Source organism: Triturus cristatus, chromosome 9 (genome assembly GCF_964204655.1).
Source record: "Triturus cristatus chromosome 9, aTriCri1.1, whole genome shotgun sequence".
NCBI lineage: Eukaryota > Metazoa > Chordata > Amphibia > Caudata > Salamandridae > Triturus > Triturus cristatus.
Genome location: NC_140592.1, coordinates 768115206 through 768129884, shown reverse-complemented (window position 1 = coordinate 768129884; position 14679 = coordinate 768115206). Strand labels below are relative to the sequence as shown.

Here is a 14679-nt window from a genome sequence, read left to right as displayed (position 1 = left end):
CTGACAAAGGCCTAAAAAAACAGAAGGGATCTTGTTTTGGGATATCAATATTTACGTAAGTGACTGAAAATTACGCTATTTCAAAATGGCCGCCGGAATTCTGGACGTTAAGAAACCGGTTTCAGGACACCATAGCAACCAAAGTACACAGTAAGTAATCAATAGATCTGCCTCTAGTTAGAGAAAGGCCGCATTTGGAAAGAATTGTTTTCGGTACAGAAATACAAAGAATCCACTATTAGCCAAGATAACAACAACACTAACACGCCGCTAAGGTATCACTTGTTGTAGTAGAAACATTCCAAATGAATTATAGTAAGTTTTGGGCAAATCAAAAAATTGCTGTGTTTTTCGGAACCTACACACTATTTCTCATAAAACAACAGAATTAGATATTCTAAATGGCATTTTGTATGTATTCCCTTCTCCTGAATTTTTTTTATCCTCCAGCACATTGGAGAACATGACATTCTAACATGGCCGCTACGCTAGAGCAAGGCCGGGAAAATGCGCCTGCGCCCTGCATGTTAGCGGTGCGCGGCGTCTGTGAATGTTGTTGGCGGTGACAGAAGTAACTGACGTTGGATTGAAAACGCGGGTTGTTAGAGCTTTCTTTTTGGGTGTCTCGGGCTGTACTATAGCACTCTTCCTGCAGCTTGTTCTATACCTTCTCCCACTGCTTCACAGTTGTCTTCCGTCAGGGATCAGCTGTTTCCACTGTTTTTATTGTCCCACATCGCCTGCTGCTTAATGTAGCTCTATATGGCTTCTGGTGTACCTGCTTCGTCTATAGGTGCTCCACTTTATCACGTGCCTTTCAGTACAGCGCACTTGTCTGTATAATTTCGCGAACTTCTGCAAAGCTTTCCTGCAGTCACTATTGTCTCCCTTTAATACCCACTGTTTCTATCATACACCTTACAGCGCAGCTGTTGTGATTCACTAGCATCACTGTGTCTAGTGCCACTGTTCCTTGCGTTTTTCTGTTACGTCTCCGGTTTCTATTGTTTGTATATTTATAGCACAGTGTCCCTTCCATCTGCCCCCCCCCCCCCCCCCTCCATAACAGCCATCTGTCTTTTGAGTGCCTTACTCCAACTCTCCGCTTTAGCACGTTCTGTAGTCTCGTTCCTCGGTGTAGAACACCTCTCTCCGATAGAAACTCACTTTCTTTTTACTGCTTCTCTTCTCCATCCTATGCTTCTCTATATTACTCAACATTGTTTCACATACTCGTTGGAAAGTCCAATATTTCATTGGTCCCCCTATAGCAAAACTTTCTCTTTCCTGAGCCTCTATAGAACACCTGGTCTCCTTAACGTAAATTGCGGACTCTTGTCTCTTCTACAGTACCCTCTGACTCTTCTGTATAGCGCCCTACTTTCTCCTTGGTTGGCACCTATGTACTGCTTTACTACCCAATGGCACTGAGCGGCTCAGATGTCAGTCTGGTCTCTACGGACAGCAGTACGGCAGGGGATGTTCTAATCCGCTCCACCAGCATTGAACGCAGTTTGGTGGCCAAGAAGCAATGGACCCTCCATGAGAGGCAGCAAGAGACACCCAGATCTTCATACATCCCTCCAGCACTGTCAGCCAACAAACCCCGGGAGCGCAGGCTAAGTCCTAGGACACTACACGCAGGTACCAGTAGAGAGGATTAAAAGAAACTCGAGGAAGGACTAATAAAGTGTCTTTAAGGCAGGGCCGGCCACTGGAATTATGCGAGAGCGGGTGACCAAATTATGTGGCAGAGTTGGCTAAATTATTAATTAAGAAATTTGCAATTTATGTAGCATAATGATGCACCATCGTTGGCAGTATTACTTGAGTGTTTACTCTTTCTTCTCATGTTAACGCTATCTAGGTAAAAGTTATACCTCATTCGTATTGGATTAATTCCTAAATAAAGCAATCAGCAACTGAAAGGTGACCAGTTAACCTTTGCAAAGGCTTTTACATTGAGCAGTAACACTCCTGGCAGCATTTTTAGTAATTTCTGATGCGTTTGCCATTTTATGATTAAAATCAGATCAGCAGATAATAGATTATATGGCAATTGTGGCAAATCCATAATCATGCCGTAAGCACCATGGCTGCAGAATCACATATTTCCAGTGTCCCTGTTCCAGTGGCTTTAAGACGAGAAGAAAAATTATGAGATGTTTCTAGTTCTGTTGACCTGTCTACTTTTTGTGATAAATCATATGTGCCGAACAATGTCTATGTAAATGGCAGTCCACCTAGATAAAGGAAATGCAGATTCTGTTACTAGAGGACTGAAGGAGCGAAACTGGGTAGTACTTGCCATTGTGCCACTCTAACATTTCCCTGCTAGCCTGCATGGCAGGGAATTGCTTTCGAAGCAGCATGGGCTGATAAGACCATGCCCTCACATCATCATTCTAGCCGCCACCTCTTGCAGGCTTGGACTTGTTTTAGCATTTTTGTTAGGACTTACATTGGTTTGTAGTCCAGCCCTGGAGCAAAACAATGGGACATATTTTACTACATGGTATTTATAATCTTTGGCAGGTGATTTGATTATTTCTACTTACCTACAGACCTTTGAGGACAGCTGAGCGAGAGTTTTTATGCTAATTAATGCAAATTAATTGATTATGAACCTAGTGATTGCAAAAATGTAATAGTTTTATATTGAGGTGTTAAGGGTTGTGTGTGTAAGAAATGTTTTATAGATTTTTGTTAAAAAAAAACTGTACAAGCTAATAATACTTTTTGAGTGGGTGTGTCAGTGGCGTGAGGTAACATAAGAGGAGTTCGTAAAACTACAGATAGGTTCAGGGAGAGAAACTGAGGAACCCACACAGAGGAACTGAAGGACGGAAACACCAGTTATCTGGCAACTGGACAGTGAGTGTGGAAACTGGTCAAGTGCCAGGGGATGGGGTGAGGAAACTACGCATTTTCAAGGATTCACGAGGAAACAGTGCACAGGTTCATTTAAATGGGGCGAGGTAATCACAGATGTACAAGGGCCAGGAAGGGGGGGAAACTATTTGGGGATATTCCTCACACAAATCTGGTCATTTGATGCTAGTGAGGTTTGAGCGAACTTGTCATTTGAACCCGCCCATCATCTGAAATCGGCAGCTTAAGGATAAATCCAAACTTCTCCCATCACTTTGTTGTCAAAAATACCAAGTTGACTTTAAGATTGATGCATCACCCCTTACTCACAATTTCAAGAAAAGTGGTCTAGAGGGTTCTAAGTGCTGTTCTGTACAGGTGCAACCTTTCTTGAAACGTTTGAAACGTTAATAAGATCAAGAGGTAAAGCGACTCCTTAGACATCTGAAGCCTCCGTGCTCTCAGAAGGGACAATAAAACTTTAGCAAAAAAACAAGACTTTGATAATGTCTTTTGTTGTGTATTACTATGTTTGACGATCTTCCAGAAATCCGCACTCGGAATATATTGTCAAGCAGTGTATCTTGGATTATTGGAGTATGCATCATATTCTAAGAGGATCCTGGAATAAATTCTAGACTTACGGGGAGATGCACAAGCTTTTCCTGGGGATTCAGACATTTCCTGCCTTTTAGCTTTTAAGGTTTTTGTTCTTGTGTTGCTTGATAATCATCAAGGGTAATGTTTTAAATCCAGTAGACCAGTGCAATCGGCCAGGTGGGCTAAATAATCGATATACAATAGCGAAAAGAAAACAAGCAAAGCTTGACTTCTCTTACTTGCAGGAATTTTCACTCTGGGATAGGTGTCATCTTTGTCTGTGTTAATCATTTAAGAGCATGGCAAGCTTATGATGTAATCTCAGACAATTGTGTCTCTATGTATCCCTTAATGTCTGATCCTAGAGTTAAAAGTCTGTGACTTTTAATACACAGCTAGAAGACTCACTTATTTTGGTGGAAGACTATTAAACATACTCTAACAAACCACACAGTTCAAAGAGAGAGTCCAAGGGAATAAGTTTAGAGACCACTATAGGATTATATCCCCAAACCACTAATATCATTAAACCATTTTTAATTCACCACTTGTTATCACATACTCATTTGTTCATTTTTTGCACTGCATCCTCACTCATACATGTTAGCTCATCATATGTGGATTTAGTCGATCCTTTGAAATTAGAAACTAAAACATCCCTGAGCTCCTCCCTCTCAGTGAGGGGGTTGTAGCCCTCAAAGGAACTAGGATTTTCCTTTGGGAGGAGAGTCCCTATGATGAAGCATGTCACCACTGGTGAGTGAGGGATTACGTCCTAAAAGGGATTTGCCCTTAGACACACTGTGTTTGCCAATTTCTACCAAATAGGTTGATCATCATCACACAAGTTTAGTCTATGACCTGGAGGTGATGTTTTTCTCCTTTTTTCTTTTTTTCTTGTGTTCTTTATTTCTGGGCTTTTGCTCCTTTGCCCACTGGCATTACCAGTGACTGCATAGACCCTAGGATTTTCATGGTTTAATGATATTAAACATACTCACCAGACATTTTTTCATTGGAAGGTTCCTTTTGTAATGCCCAGTGCATTTCATGAGCCTTGAGCAAGAGCTAGTGTTTTTTATTTGGGATATGAGGCAGTAAGTGGTTGCAGGCATTTTCCAGTACTGGTACTGTTGTTTTCCTCTGGCGAGCTAGACCCTCAGCTTCTAGCGCACTTCATTTAGATAAGCAAATTGGCTCCCTTGTACACTAAGTTCTCTACGGTTAGTGTGAGAAGCATCCAAGGTATAGTCCTCCAGGTAGTAAACAGTTTGAAACTCAAATTCTCTTTGACACAAGACAATACAAGTTGCATTGCTACAGATAACACAAAGCATGATCAGCAGTATCTTGGTAAGGGTTTGGATTTTTTGGGCAGTCTTAGTGAACTTGCAGGTTTACTACAGCCAGTCTTTGGGGCAAAAATGCCATACAAAATGCACCAATGTGTCAAGTTGCGTGTTTAATTTTTTAGCAGCCCTGCAAGGCTGAACAGCTCGGTGGTTTGATCCTCAGTCGTTAATTTTCCTGCCAAAGCGCTAAAAAACCCAGCAAAATCTGAAGTTAGATCTGAAGTACAAGACCAAATTTAGAGTGCTGCTGGTCAATTCACATGGTCTCATTGCCTAGTAAATGAGGTTGCTATGGATCCGGGATTCGAATGTTTAGAGCACTGGGCACAGTTCAAGGGGGAAGACCAGTGGCCTCATAGGGTTGAGTCTGTACTGAGGGACTATTGGTGCTGGGATATGATTTGAGCCGCCAAATACGTCCACCAAGAGTAGTGAACTTAAGAGGCCCATATCATGGCGCTCACCACATGAATGGGCAAGATTTTTGTTTGGAAAAGGCACCCACTGGACTTTGAGTATCCATTGATTCTAAATGCTTATCATTTTGGGCTAGGGATCTAGCATTTAGAGATAGGGTCCAACCCAAATTTTAAGTAACAATGACTCTGGAAATGTAAAGGCCAGAGATGTAACTTAAATGGTTCTCGAATCGGGGCAACACGTAGCAGCAAATGGTACACCATCCTAAAAGTTAGACTGAAGTGGAAAAATCTTTTTTTCCCTCTGGTGCTTCTAGTGGCCAGCTTCCTTACTAGCATCATTCATGCAGGCTTCAGTTATCTGGTTCATGCTGTATGTTTCCTAAGTCAAGGGCCTGCTCCTTTGTTCACGCAAGGCTGTTCATCTTCTTTATTTTGTCCCAGTAGAAAGCAGCAGCACAGATTCTACGAAGTCCTAGGCCCGATTGTGGCCTTGAGAAAAATCAGACACACAAAACGTGAAAGGAAGAATGTTTGCATTTGTCTAACCACTGGCAATCGCTCCTGTGAACATTGCAATTCATTGTTCTTTTACCCAGCATGCTACTTCTGTTTGGACCAAGCCATATGCAAATCAGTCTTGACCCTGCTTCAATAGGAGCAGTCCAGCCCAAACTGCCAGCCCAAGTCTTCCCTGAACCAGAACACCAGCAACCCAATACTGGTTTTGTCCTGATTGGAGCTCTTCAGTCAGGTGTAGCTTGGTTCAAGTGGCACAGTGAGCACAGGACCCACGTCTGGGCACTTAGGGTGGTACATCAAAAGCACAAAAGGTGATGGGAGGAATGCTTGTAATTTGTCTATCCGCTGGCAGTCATTTAAGATACCATTCCAAGCAATAGTTCTTTTGTCCACCATGCCAGCTCAGTTTGCATCAAGCCATATGCAGATCAGTTTTGACCCTGCTCCAGTAGGAACAACCAAGCCTGAACTTCCAGGCAGATCCTCCTTGAGCCGGAGGAATATGACAACATATATAGTCCTATTCATGGATAACTGTCTATCTGAGCGATTGCACGGAGTATTGTTGCGAAGCATCACAGCTCAGTGGAAGGGGCCAGTATTTATGATCCCAGGGAAACATTGGTGGTACTCCAGGGCCAATTAAACCACAAGATTTGTTTACAATTTAAGCACTCTCCCAATTCGGGAAGATTGCATCTTCCGTATTTGTTCTGTATGGCAAAGGTAGAATCTATTATGACTTGGCTAAGCCATGTATATTAGTTTCAGACACTACTGGACACTCACGACCATCGTCTTGACTAAGAGACTTTTCTCAGCAAAGGAAGAGGTAGGTGAGCCCAGATACTGTAGCATACAGAAGTGATGAAATGAGAGCCATGTGTATTCCTCTAGCACACTAGGCACTCATTGACTTTTGGGGTATGGTTCTAGTGCATTGTGCTTCCAAACTGACATGTCCACAGGGATAGGGCAAAGTCCAGCATGAGGAAACCACTATTTTGTGCAGGCAGTCATTGTGTGCTCCTTTAGACACCGTTCTATTTGCACCCAGACTCCCAGCTGCACACGCATGGATCAGACCAGGCAGAACACTTCACACACTTTGGGGGAAAATAACTACCCCACTCTAAGGGTACGCCACAGATTTTACAGCGTGAGGGCAGTGGGACCTTGCTCCACCAGGGCTGTGGGTAGAAACATGCTTGTGCTACTGGCACTCTGGTCAGCAGCTGTACATCACCATGTAGACTTGTATGAAGTGGTATTAGTCAGCCTCAACTCTGAGTTTGCGTAAAAGAGGCGCATCTCTAAGTCAGCAAATCCTAAGCTCTACAATCAAATATCCCAATGAAAACACTGAGAATGTCTGGTAGGCTACAAAGATTATGCAAAAGCATGAAGCCGACCAGAAATATTTGCCCAAGAGCCCTTTAGTAGTGCGTTCCACGTTCTTTGATGACTGTTGTCCCTACACTACTCACCGCCTACTCCGGGAGAGCTTCCTTGAAGGAAAAAAAAAAACATATGTTGTAATGTGACACAAAATCAGAATTGAACTTGGGAGAGGTTAACAATGAAGGGAACTAGTTCACACTGGAGGTAGAAGTATTTTACACCAGTTCTTTCATTGTCACAGAAGACACTGAATCTTTCACCTCCTTAACGTTCCCTTAAAATGAGGATGTTTGTTGGATCTCAAAGTATATACGTGCGTACTTGATTTGGTCCTTCTTTGGAAGAAGCCACTCCCCCGTTCTGTTTGTGGATAGGTCATTAGAGTGCAAGGTTAGACCTCTTAAGAAAGAACTATTACCTTCTGGAAGATGACCTTCGGGATACCCAGTTGTGGTGACTGCTACCCTATCAAGGGTAACAACCTTGTTTAAACTATATTCTGGACAAAGAGGGTAAGATCTGATAGGGCCAAGGGAAGAAAGGGTACCAAGTGGCAGGCTTGTCACTAAGACAGGTTAGTGCATATGTCACTGTGGTTTGCTGCAACCTGTACAGTTGGCTTGGGTGAAATGAGTGCCAGGAGGAATTCCCTTTCATGGAATACTTGGTAAAAGAGACAGTGGGACAAACAAAACCAGGGACCTGACGGAAACCTCGGCTAGGTCCAAATACATAGAGGCCTCAATGGATCTTCATGTTTGGCATTACTTTTCTGTGGGCAGGAGGTGTAGGACAAAGTCACAGATAATCTTTGAGAAATTATTTTGCTTGGGACATTCAGTGGTCCTATATTATGCCCCCAGAATGAGTGGTCAGGCAATGCCATTGAGGGAAATATAGGTTTATTTCTATAGGCCTCTGTTTTCTTTTCACTTTGTTCAGGTCTATACCTGATTTACAGCCAACCAGGAGTTTGAGTCCAAACACTCTTCAATGTATCCCAGCAGCTCATCAACTTGGAAATGTCAGTTCAGAAGCAGGCTGAGGCCTTTTATTGCCTCTTCTGTTTTAGTCTTTCGGACACCCCCCATCTTCCCACACCACCTTTGCATAAAACCTGGCTATCAGGTGCTGCTTTTTCAGCCTCCTTTTGTTTCCTTGTATGCGAGTCTTCCCACATGTTCGGAATAGAAAAGAACCAGGAGATAGAAGATGAAACAAATCTGGACTAAGTCCTTGCCAATATTTGTCCTAATCTCTCTAGTAGTGTTATTGTTCATCAAACAACATGTTATTATCAAAACCAGGCCTGTCTGACATAAAAAATGCAACTAATGCAGATGTGGAGCTTTGTTCATAGAAAACATGTCTACTCATGCATGCACTGAAGAAGTTTCCTTCTAGTGTGTAGTTTATGTGTACTGATACTCTTAGAACTAAAAAATAAGTAAATGTGTGTCTGCCATGTCTTGGTGTTACTTCTTATCACTGTCCTTAGTGGACAGTTTCTTAGTGACATAATTGACATGCTTACTATCTACAAAACACTCCAATATTAGGCTGGAAGCTCTAACTATGGGAGTGACTCTGTTTCAGAACCCGCTCAGCAGCCAAGGGGTACAGAGGGATTTCTCGGGCTCAAACAAGGTGGCAATAGTCTTTTAGCACTGACGTTCTGGAGATGGACATACTATGCAGGCCTCGAAAGATCATAAACGTCTTACTAGACCTGTAGGTCTAGTGACTTAAATAATGTACTCAACCTATTTATAATGCTCTTGACCCATAAACTGGTTTCAAATGATGTGATCGTGGGCAAATAATATAATTAATTCAACCACCATATTCTTCATTATCACATATGAGAGCACCTTCAAATGTGCGAGTTCAGCATGTCTGCTGTACAAAAAACTCTTTTGTTTGAGTTATTAGACTAAACTTTCTTTCCATATATAATGCAAATCTAGCCACATATAGGATACACATGACCCCTGACTTGCCTCTTAGTTCATTAACAGCATTTTCATAAGGGCAGCGGCTGGAATGTTTCTCAAATCATGTTTAAAAACTATCACTTTTAATAAATACATAACTAAAGCATAAAGTGGTAGCACACTGTCATTTGTAATCAGCAGATTTTTAATTGAAATGGCCACAAACTTTACACTGACATGCAGCTTTACTGATAAAACTATATAGAGTACAAACAATAATGTTTGGAAATAGTTTCTGCAAATATGTATCATTTGCACGTCCCCAAGTAAAGTGTTCTGGTTTGTTTTGCTTCTATTTAACTCTTTATTTGCATCACACTTCTTAATAACAAAAAAATATGCTTTTGTAATTCCTGATATATTTTGAAACATTTATAAAAATTAATTTACAGGCGATTTATTGACATTTTATGTTAGAGAAAAAAAACTGACATCTGCAGCCAGCTCACTTGACAAAAACCTCTAACTCTAGTAAGAAAGAGAAAAATAAACCTAATTTTCCTAGCAGCAATTAGTTAAAAGACAAACTAACATTTGACCTCTTTCCTTGAACAGACAGCAAATGTGTCAAGATAAAAACAAGATTTAATAGCATGTTTATTGGTCATTCACTTTCTGAAAGAACAGAACACCTGTTCCTTTCCAGCCTAAGTTTACTCACCAGATGGGACTAGTAGGTGCTAAGAATAGCTTAACCTGATAAAACTTTACTCGCAATTGTGAGTGGGCAAGTAGATTTTTTGAGGCCTGCTATGACACTGCAATCTGGGTGCTAAGTAAACCTTTTCTGCTCTTCACTCTTAGGGTAGCTGGGATGAGCAGTCAAAACTCAAGTTATACAACACAGACAATAAAAACACCGTCCAGCTCAGTGCTTTTTGTTTGTTAAAAAAAACAAAGTACTTTAATCACACACCAGTCGAATATAACAAGACCAGTTTAAAGCACATATTCGAGCAACTTTCCTGGATTAATAACCGTAGGACAGTTCACACATATCCCACTATTGAGGAGTTCTTTTAGGGCTACTTTCATAAAGCGAAATCAGTAACTTATTTATTGGTATAAGCACACAGTCCATATTCAGTTCATTTGGTTGCATTTTATTTGCAGTGGCAGCGGTTGGCGGTCATGAGTGTGAGGCCTCCTGGCAACAGAATTGTGAACAGTCCTGCTCGCTGTTTCTCCAGCAGCAGTGCAGGGATCCGGCCCGCCTCCTTTTTCTCTACCGTCGGTCGCGCATGCAACAGCTCTGGTCAGCAGTAGCCCATGCCTAAATTATTCCCACGACCCATTGGACAAGGAGTACCTGTCCCTCCCCGTGTTGGCAGTCTTGGGTCCGCCAACCACAATGTTCTCTCCCAGTAGAGTCAGCACAAGATAGTCTTCTTCTGCCGGTGGGTTTAAACATCATGGTTGCGCTGGCAGTTGCTCTTTGAGGCTGTTGGATGTGCAGACTTCCAATACTTGTTCAGGAAAGTTGTGAGGAGACTGGGGGATCCACTTCTAGAATTGACGAAACTGAAATTGAGTATGTTGGAACTCTGAAGTGTAACTTGTTTTAATTTGTTGGTACTCACCTATTCGCTGGCATCGAAGATATTTGTAGATGTCATCAGAACCCAAAGACACATAAAAAGGTACAATTTACCAAATTGGATGAAGACACGCAAAAACTAACAATTCACAAAATTGGATCATAGATTAAGTGTAAATGGTCATTAGAAGCCAATAACAATTTAGTGGTGAAAGCCCCGAAAAATGACCAACATGCTAACTTGTATGGCTAATTCCAAGTATATTACTTAACATGTACAACACTATCACTGTCACTATGACATGAAGTCATGGGTGTAAATCTCTATATTTATGTGTATGTTTACAATTCATTAAGTAGACCAAATGTTGGTTGGGGTAAATCATCTCACTCACTCACCCTTTGAGATATTATACTTCTGGGGACTGAAGGTAGGGAACGGTCACTAACGGAGAATTATATTAAAGGGAACAAAGAGAAGCTTAATAAACAAAAGTGGTAAAATATGAAAATAAGAGGGACTTGGAAGAGCAGAATAACACCTTTTCAGAGTAGTTCTGTTTGACTCTTAATGGCACAGTTGGAAAATTTGAGGAGTGTGAACAACAGCTTTGAAGCAGGTGAAAACAGCAATATTTTGTATTCATTTTACCCAATCTGTATTTTCTTTTTTTTCCAGAAAAGATTTGTGAGCCAAAGCCTCTTCCCAAAAAGATGGACTCCCAGTTATTGTTAAACCAGGTAAGTGATGTTTACTTTTAGGGCCCCTTATCATGCCACCAGTTGTGATTTTATTATATTGTTTGTGAAGTGTTGAGCATGTCCAGCTGTGGGATTTTTAAGTTTACCGTAAGATGTTGTCCACTTGTACCCATCTTTATTTGTATGGTTACTAAACAGTGTCTCTGTCAGCTGGTTATGTTTATTCAGAAAGTACTTGTGGCATACTGTCATGATATGTGAAAAGGTATAGCTTGATTAGTTTGTACGTGGAAGGGAGGTTTGGGGTTTGTGTAACATTTTGTGTTGTAATGGATTGTTTTATCGAGTGTCTGTGTCACCGGCCCAATGACCACGGACGAGTGTGTTGTTGTGATAGAAGTGTTTATTAGGTCGGTACAGAAGGGGTAGGGGTTTCTCCGGAGGGTTAGGATTCTTGGTCCGTCGTGACTTCAGCTGTTGTTGTAGGGGTCAGGTTGCCTCTTGCTTCCCGTTCCTTTTCTGCCCTGGCGGTGGGCATCCCCACGGTAAAAGAAGAGAGAGAGAGAGGCTATCAGTAAAGGGTCCCTAGTCTGAAAGCTGGCTTCCTATCAGCCTGTTTTCTTTCTCCCCTCTTCGGTTTTTTACACTCCCCTGTGTCCTGTACCAACCCTGGTGGAGTTCCTGCCCCACAAGCACTGAGGAGCTTCTTGCTTCAGAAGCTTCCTCGGGTCCTGGTACCATATTTTGAGCCTGCCTGGGACTGATGCCTTATACTATCTGGTCTTTCCCTTCCCAGCAGTCAACCAAACACAAGCGATACTTCAAACAAACAAAAAGAATAGTGAGCAGAGTGTCCAACCGGGTTGGGGAACGGGAGGAGAAGGGCCTCTGCTTTTTCTGTCGTCCCTGGCTCCCCCTGCTCTCTCCGCTCTCTTCTATAGTCCTGTGAAGAGCGCCTGTGTGCGCAACCACCCTCCCAGCCGGCGCCCGGTTCCCTGAAGGACTTGCCTGAAGCCGTGACCCACTGACAGGGTCACGGTCGCTTCATCCAGCACGCCTTCTGCAGGGCACGCCTCTACTTCGTGGTGTTCGGTGTCTCTGCCGGCCTCCGTTCTTCTCGCGCCGTCGTCTTCTCCTCTTGCCGTCTCTGGCTCCTCTTCTGCAGCCGTCCTATTCTTGTCATCGCGTCAGGCACCTCCGAGTCTCTGTCCGCCGTCGCCGATCTCCTCTTTTCTCTCGGCGTCTTTTGGGTCTTTTATTCCCGGCATGCCCGTCCTCCCTGGTTTCCCTGGAGACGATGGAAGCCCCTGCTCCTCGGTGCCCCCGGTGTATCCTCTGCCGTCCCCCTGGAGCTCCCTGCCTGCCACAGTCTGCTTCAGTATTGACACCAGCCTCAACTACAGAGTCCTCATTTGGTATTGTTTACTACCTGTGTGCTGAAACCATTGAGGTTCATTGTTGAGTCAGTCATGTTCTGCTTTGTTGGCACACTCTTGTCTCTGATAATAAGCACAAACTCCAGTTTTATATCCTTTTTTCTGACGTAAAATGCATCTAATCATCTTTTCTGCAGCGTTCAATACCATCCCACACTCTATTTCATATCCAGAGATCTGCCCTCATCTGCCTGGTGGACATCCTCAAAGATAGGGTCCAAACAGTTTCTATGGGTACATTCCACTCCAGCACCATCCCCATAGACAAGTGAGTTCCGCAGCACTCCTCCTTAAGCCCAAAACTTTTTAACATCTATGTTGCTCTCTTAGCCCAACCGGTTAACCCTTTGGGTTTGAGACATTTTCATACTCAGATGACACCCAGTTGGTATCTTATTTGGGCAGGATATGAAGAATGTCAAACATGCATGAGAGAGATTGCCATCTGGATGTCCCTCAAATTCAAATTCAAAATTGACTTTATTTCGGATATATTGCAATCCATAAAAGTACACAACATTACACAATTCATATTAAAAAACATCACAATAATTACAAAGTCAATCTAAGTTACATACAACACATATATTTCTTAAAAGAGTGCATAGACGAAATCAGTACAAGAAAAGTGCAAATAGTGCCCACATACAGAAAAAGTGCATTAGTGCATTGGGCTGCAGATGATTCACAGTTACTCATCTAAACATTTTCTTAGTCTCATGGTTAGTTTTAAAAATTCTAGCACCTGGAGGACACTATCAGAGTGCAGCAGCTGTAAGTACATAAGGGCGGGTCTAATTTGTTTAAAATTTAATTTCTTTAAAAGAGTAACAAGATATCGCCTACGGGGATATTCATAAAATGTACATAAAAATATAAAATGCAGCATATCCTGTGGAGACTTCCCGTCGCAGCCACAGGGAGCTGCAGGTTTCTTAAAAATGTCCGACTTGGGTCTAATTAAAAGATGATGAAAGATGTTAAACCTAAATCGGGTCAGCAAAAATTTCTCATGGGAGGTAAAGGAGCATGTTAGGTACATTTCCATAGAAACACAAGTTCTCAACATGATATACTTTCTAACATTGGGTTTCGAAAGCTCAACTTCATCTCTTAGGGCATTACAATCCAAGAAAAAAGCTCTCTTAATTGCTGCAACATCACCCATAACTATATCCCTCGGGTTATCAAACAAGTTCAGGCGGCCAAGCTTCAAAAATTGGGACTTCAAATATTTAAGCCAAGGTACACACATTGCATGATCGAGTGATACAAGATCTTCCACTATCTGGTGTGTTAAAGGAATTACATCACTTAACCATAATTTTACCCAGCATAACAGTGGTTTCAGTCCAACAATGTCGGATAAATGCAGGCAACCAAGTTCTTCATGTACAGCTAAGTTCGGTGTGCTACCTGGGACACATAACAGACGCTTTAAGAAATTATTTTCAACTATTTGTAGTTGTTCGCCATTTATGTAGCCCCATATCTCGCTTCCGTATACTGCGGTGGCTATGGATTTAGTGTTGTATAATTTCATCATAGCCACATTTGGCTTTTCCCCCAATTTAGAGGCAAAGTTGAAGATGGAGGCATTTACTCTAGTCATTTCCCCCTTCTTCTTGGCCAAATGTGGGGCCCAACTAAGCTTCGTATCAAATAAAACACCCAAATATGAGAACGTCTGGGTGATGGGGATCAGAACATCATTCAGTTTAAAATTGAACTTCTTTTTAGGTTGACGGCCAACATGCATTATGTAAGATTTAGAATTGTTGACCAAAAGGTCCCTGTCAGACATAAAATTATTAAAAGCATTCAAAAGTGCCTGGAGACCTAATT

General features: G+C 42.2%; 1 protein-coding gene across 6 annotated transcripts in view; it reads left to right on the top strand.

Annotated features, from left to right (window-relative positions):
• The window catches only part of KIAA0586 (KIAA0586 ortholog), a 622715-nt gene that overhangs the window by 15811 nt on the left and 592225 nt on the right, over window positions 1-14679 (top strand). For 4 of the 6 annotated variants that reach the window (XR_014968769.1, XM_085626120.1, XM_085626121.1 and 1 more), the window contains exons 1-2: window positions 553-1644; window positions 11376-11437. Coding sequence is in view for 5 of the 6 variants with exons in the window: in XM_085626120.1 (XP_085482246.1) it covers window positions 1422-1644; window positions 11376-11437 (285 nt within the window). In the remaining variant the exon portion in view is untranslated. Of the gene's footprint in view, window positions 1-546; window positions 1645-11375; window positions 11438-14679 lie in introns of those variants that run through there. The other 2 variants (XM_085626122.1, XM_085626123.1) reach the window with 2 other exon arrangements.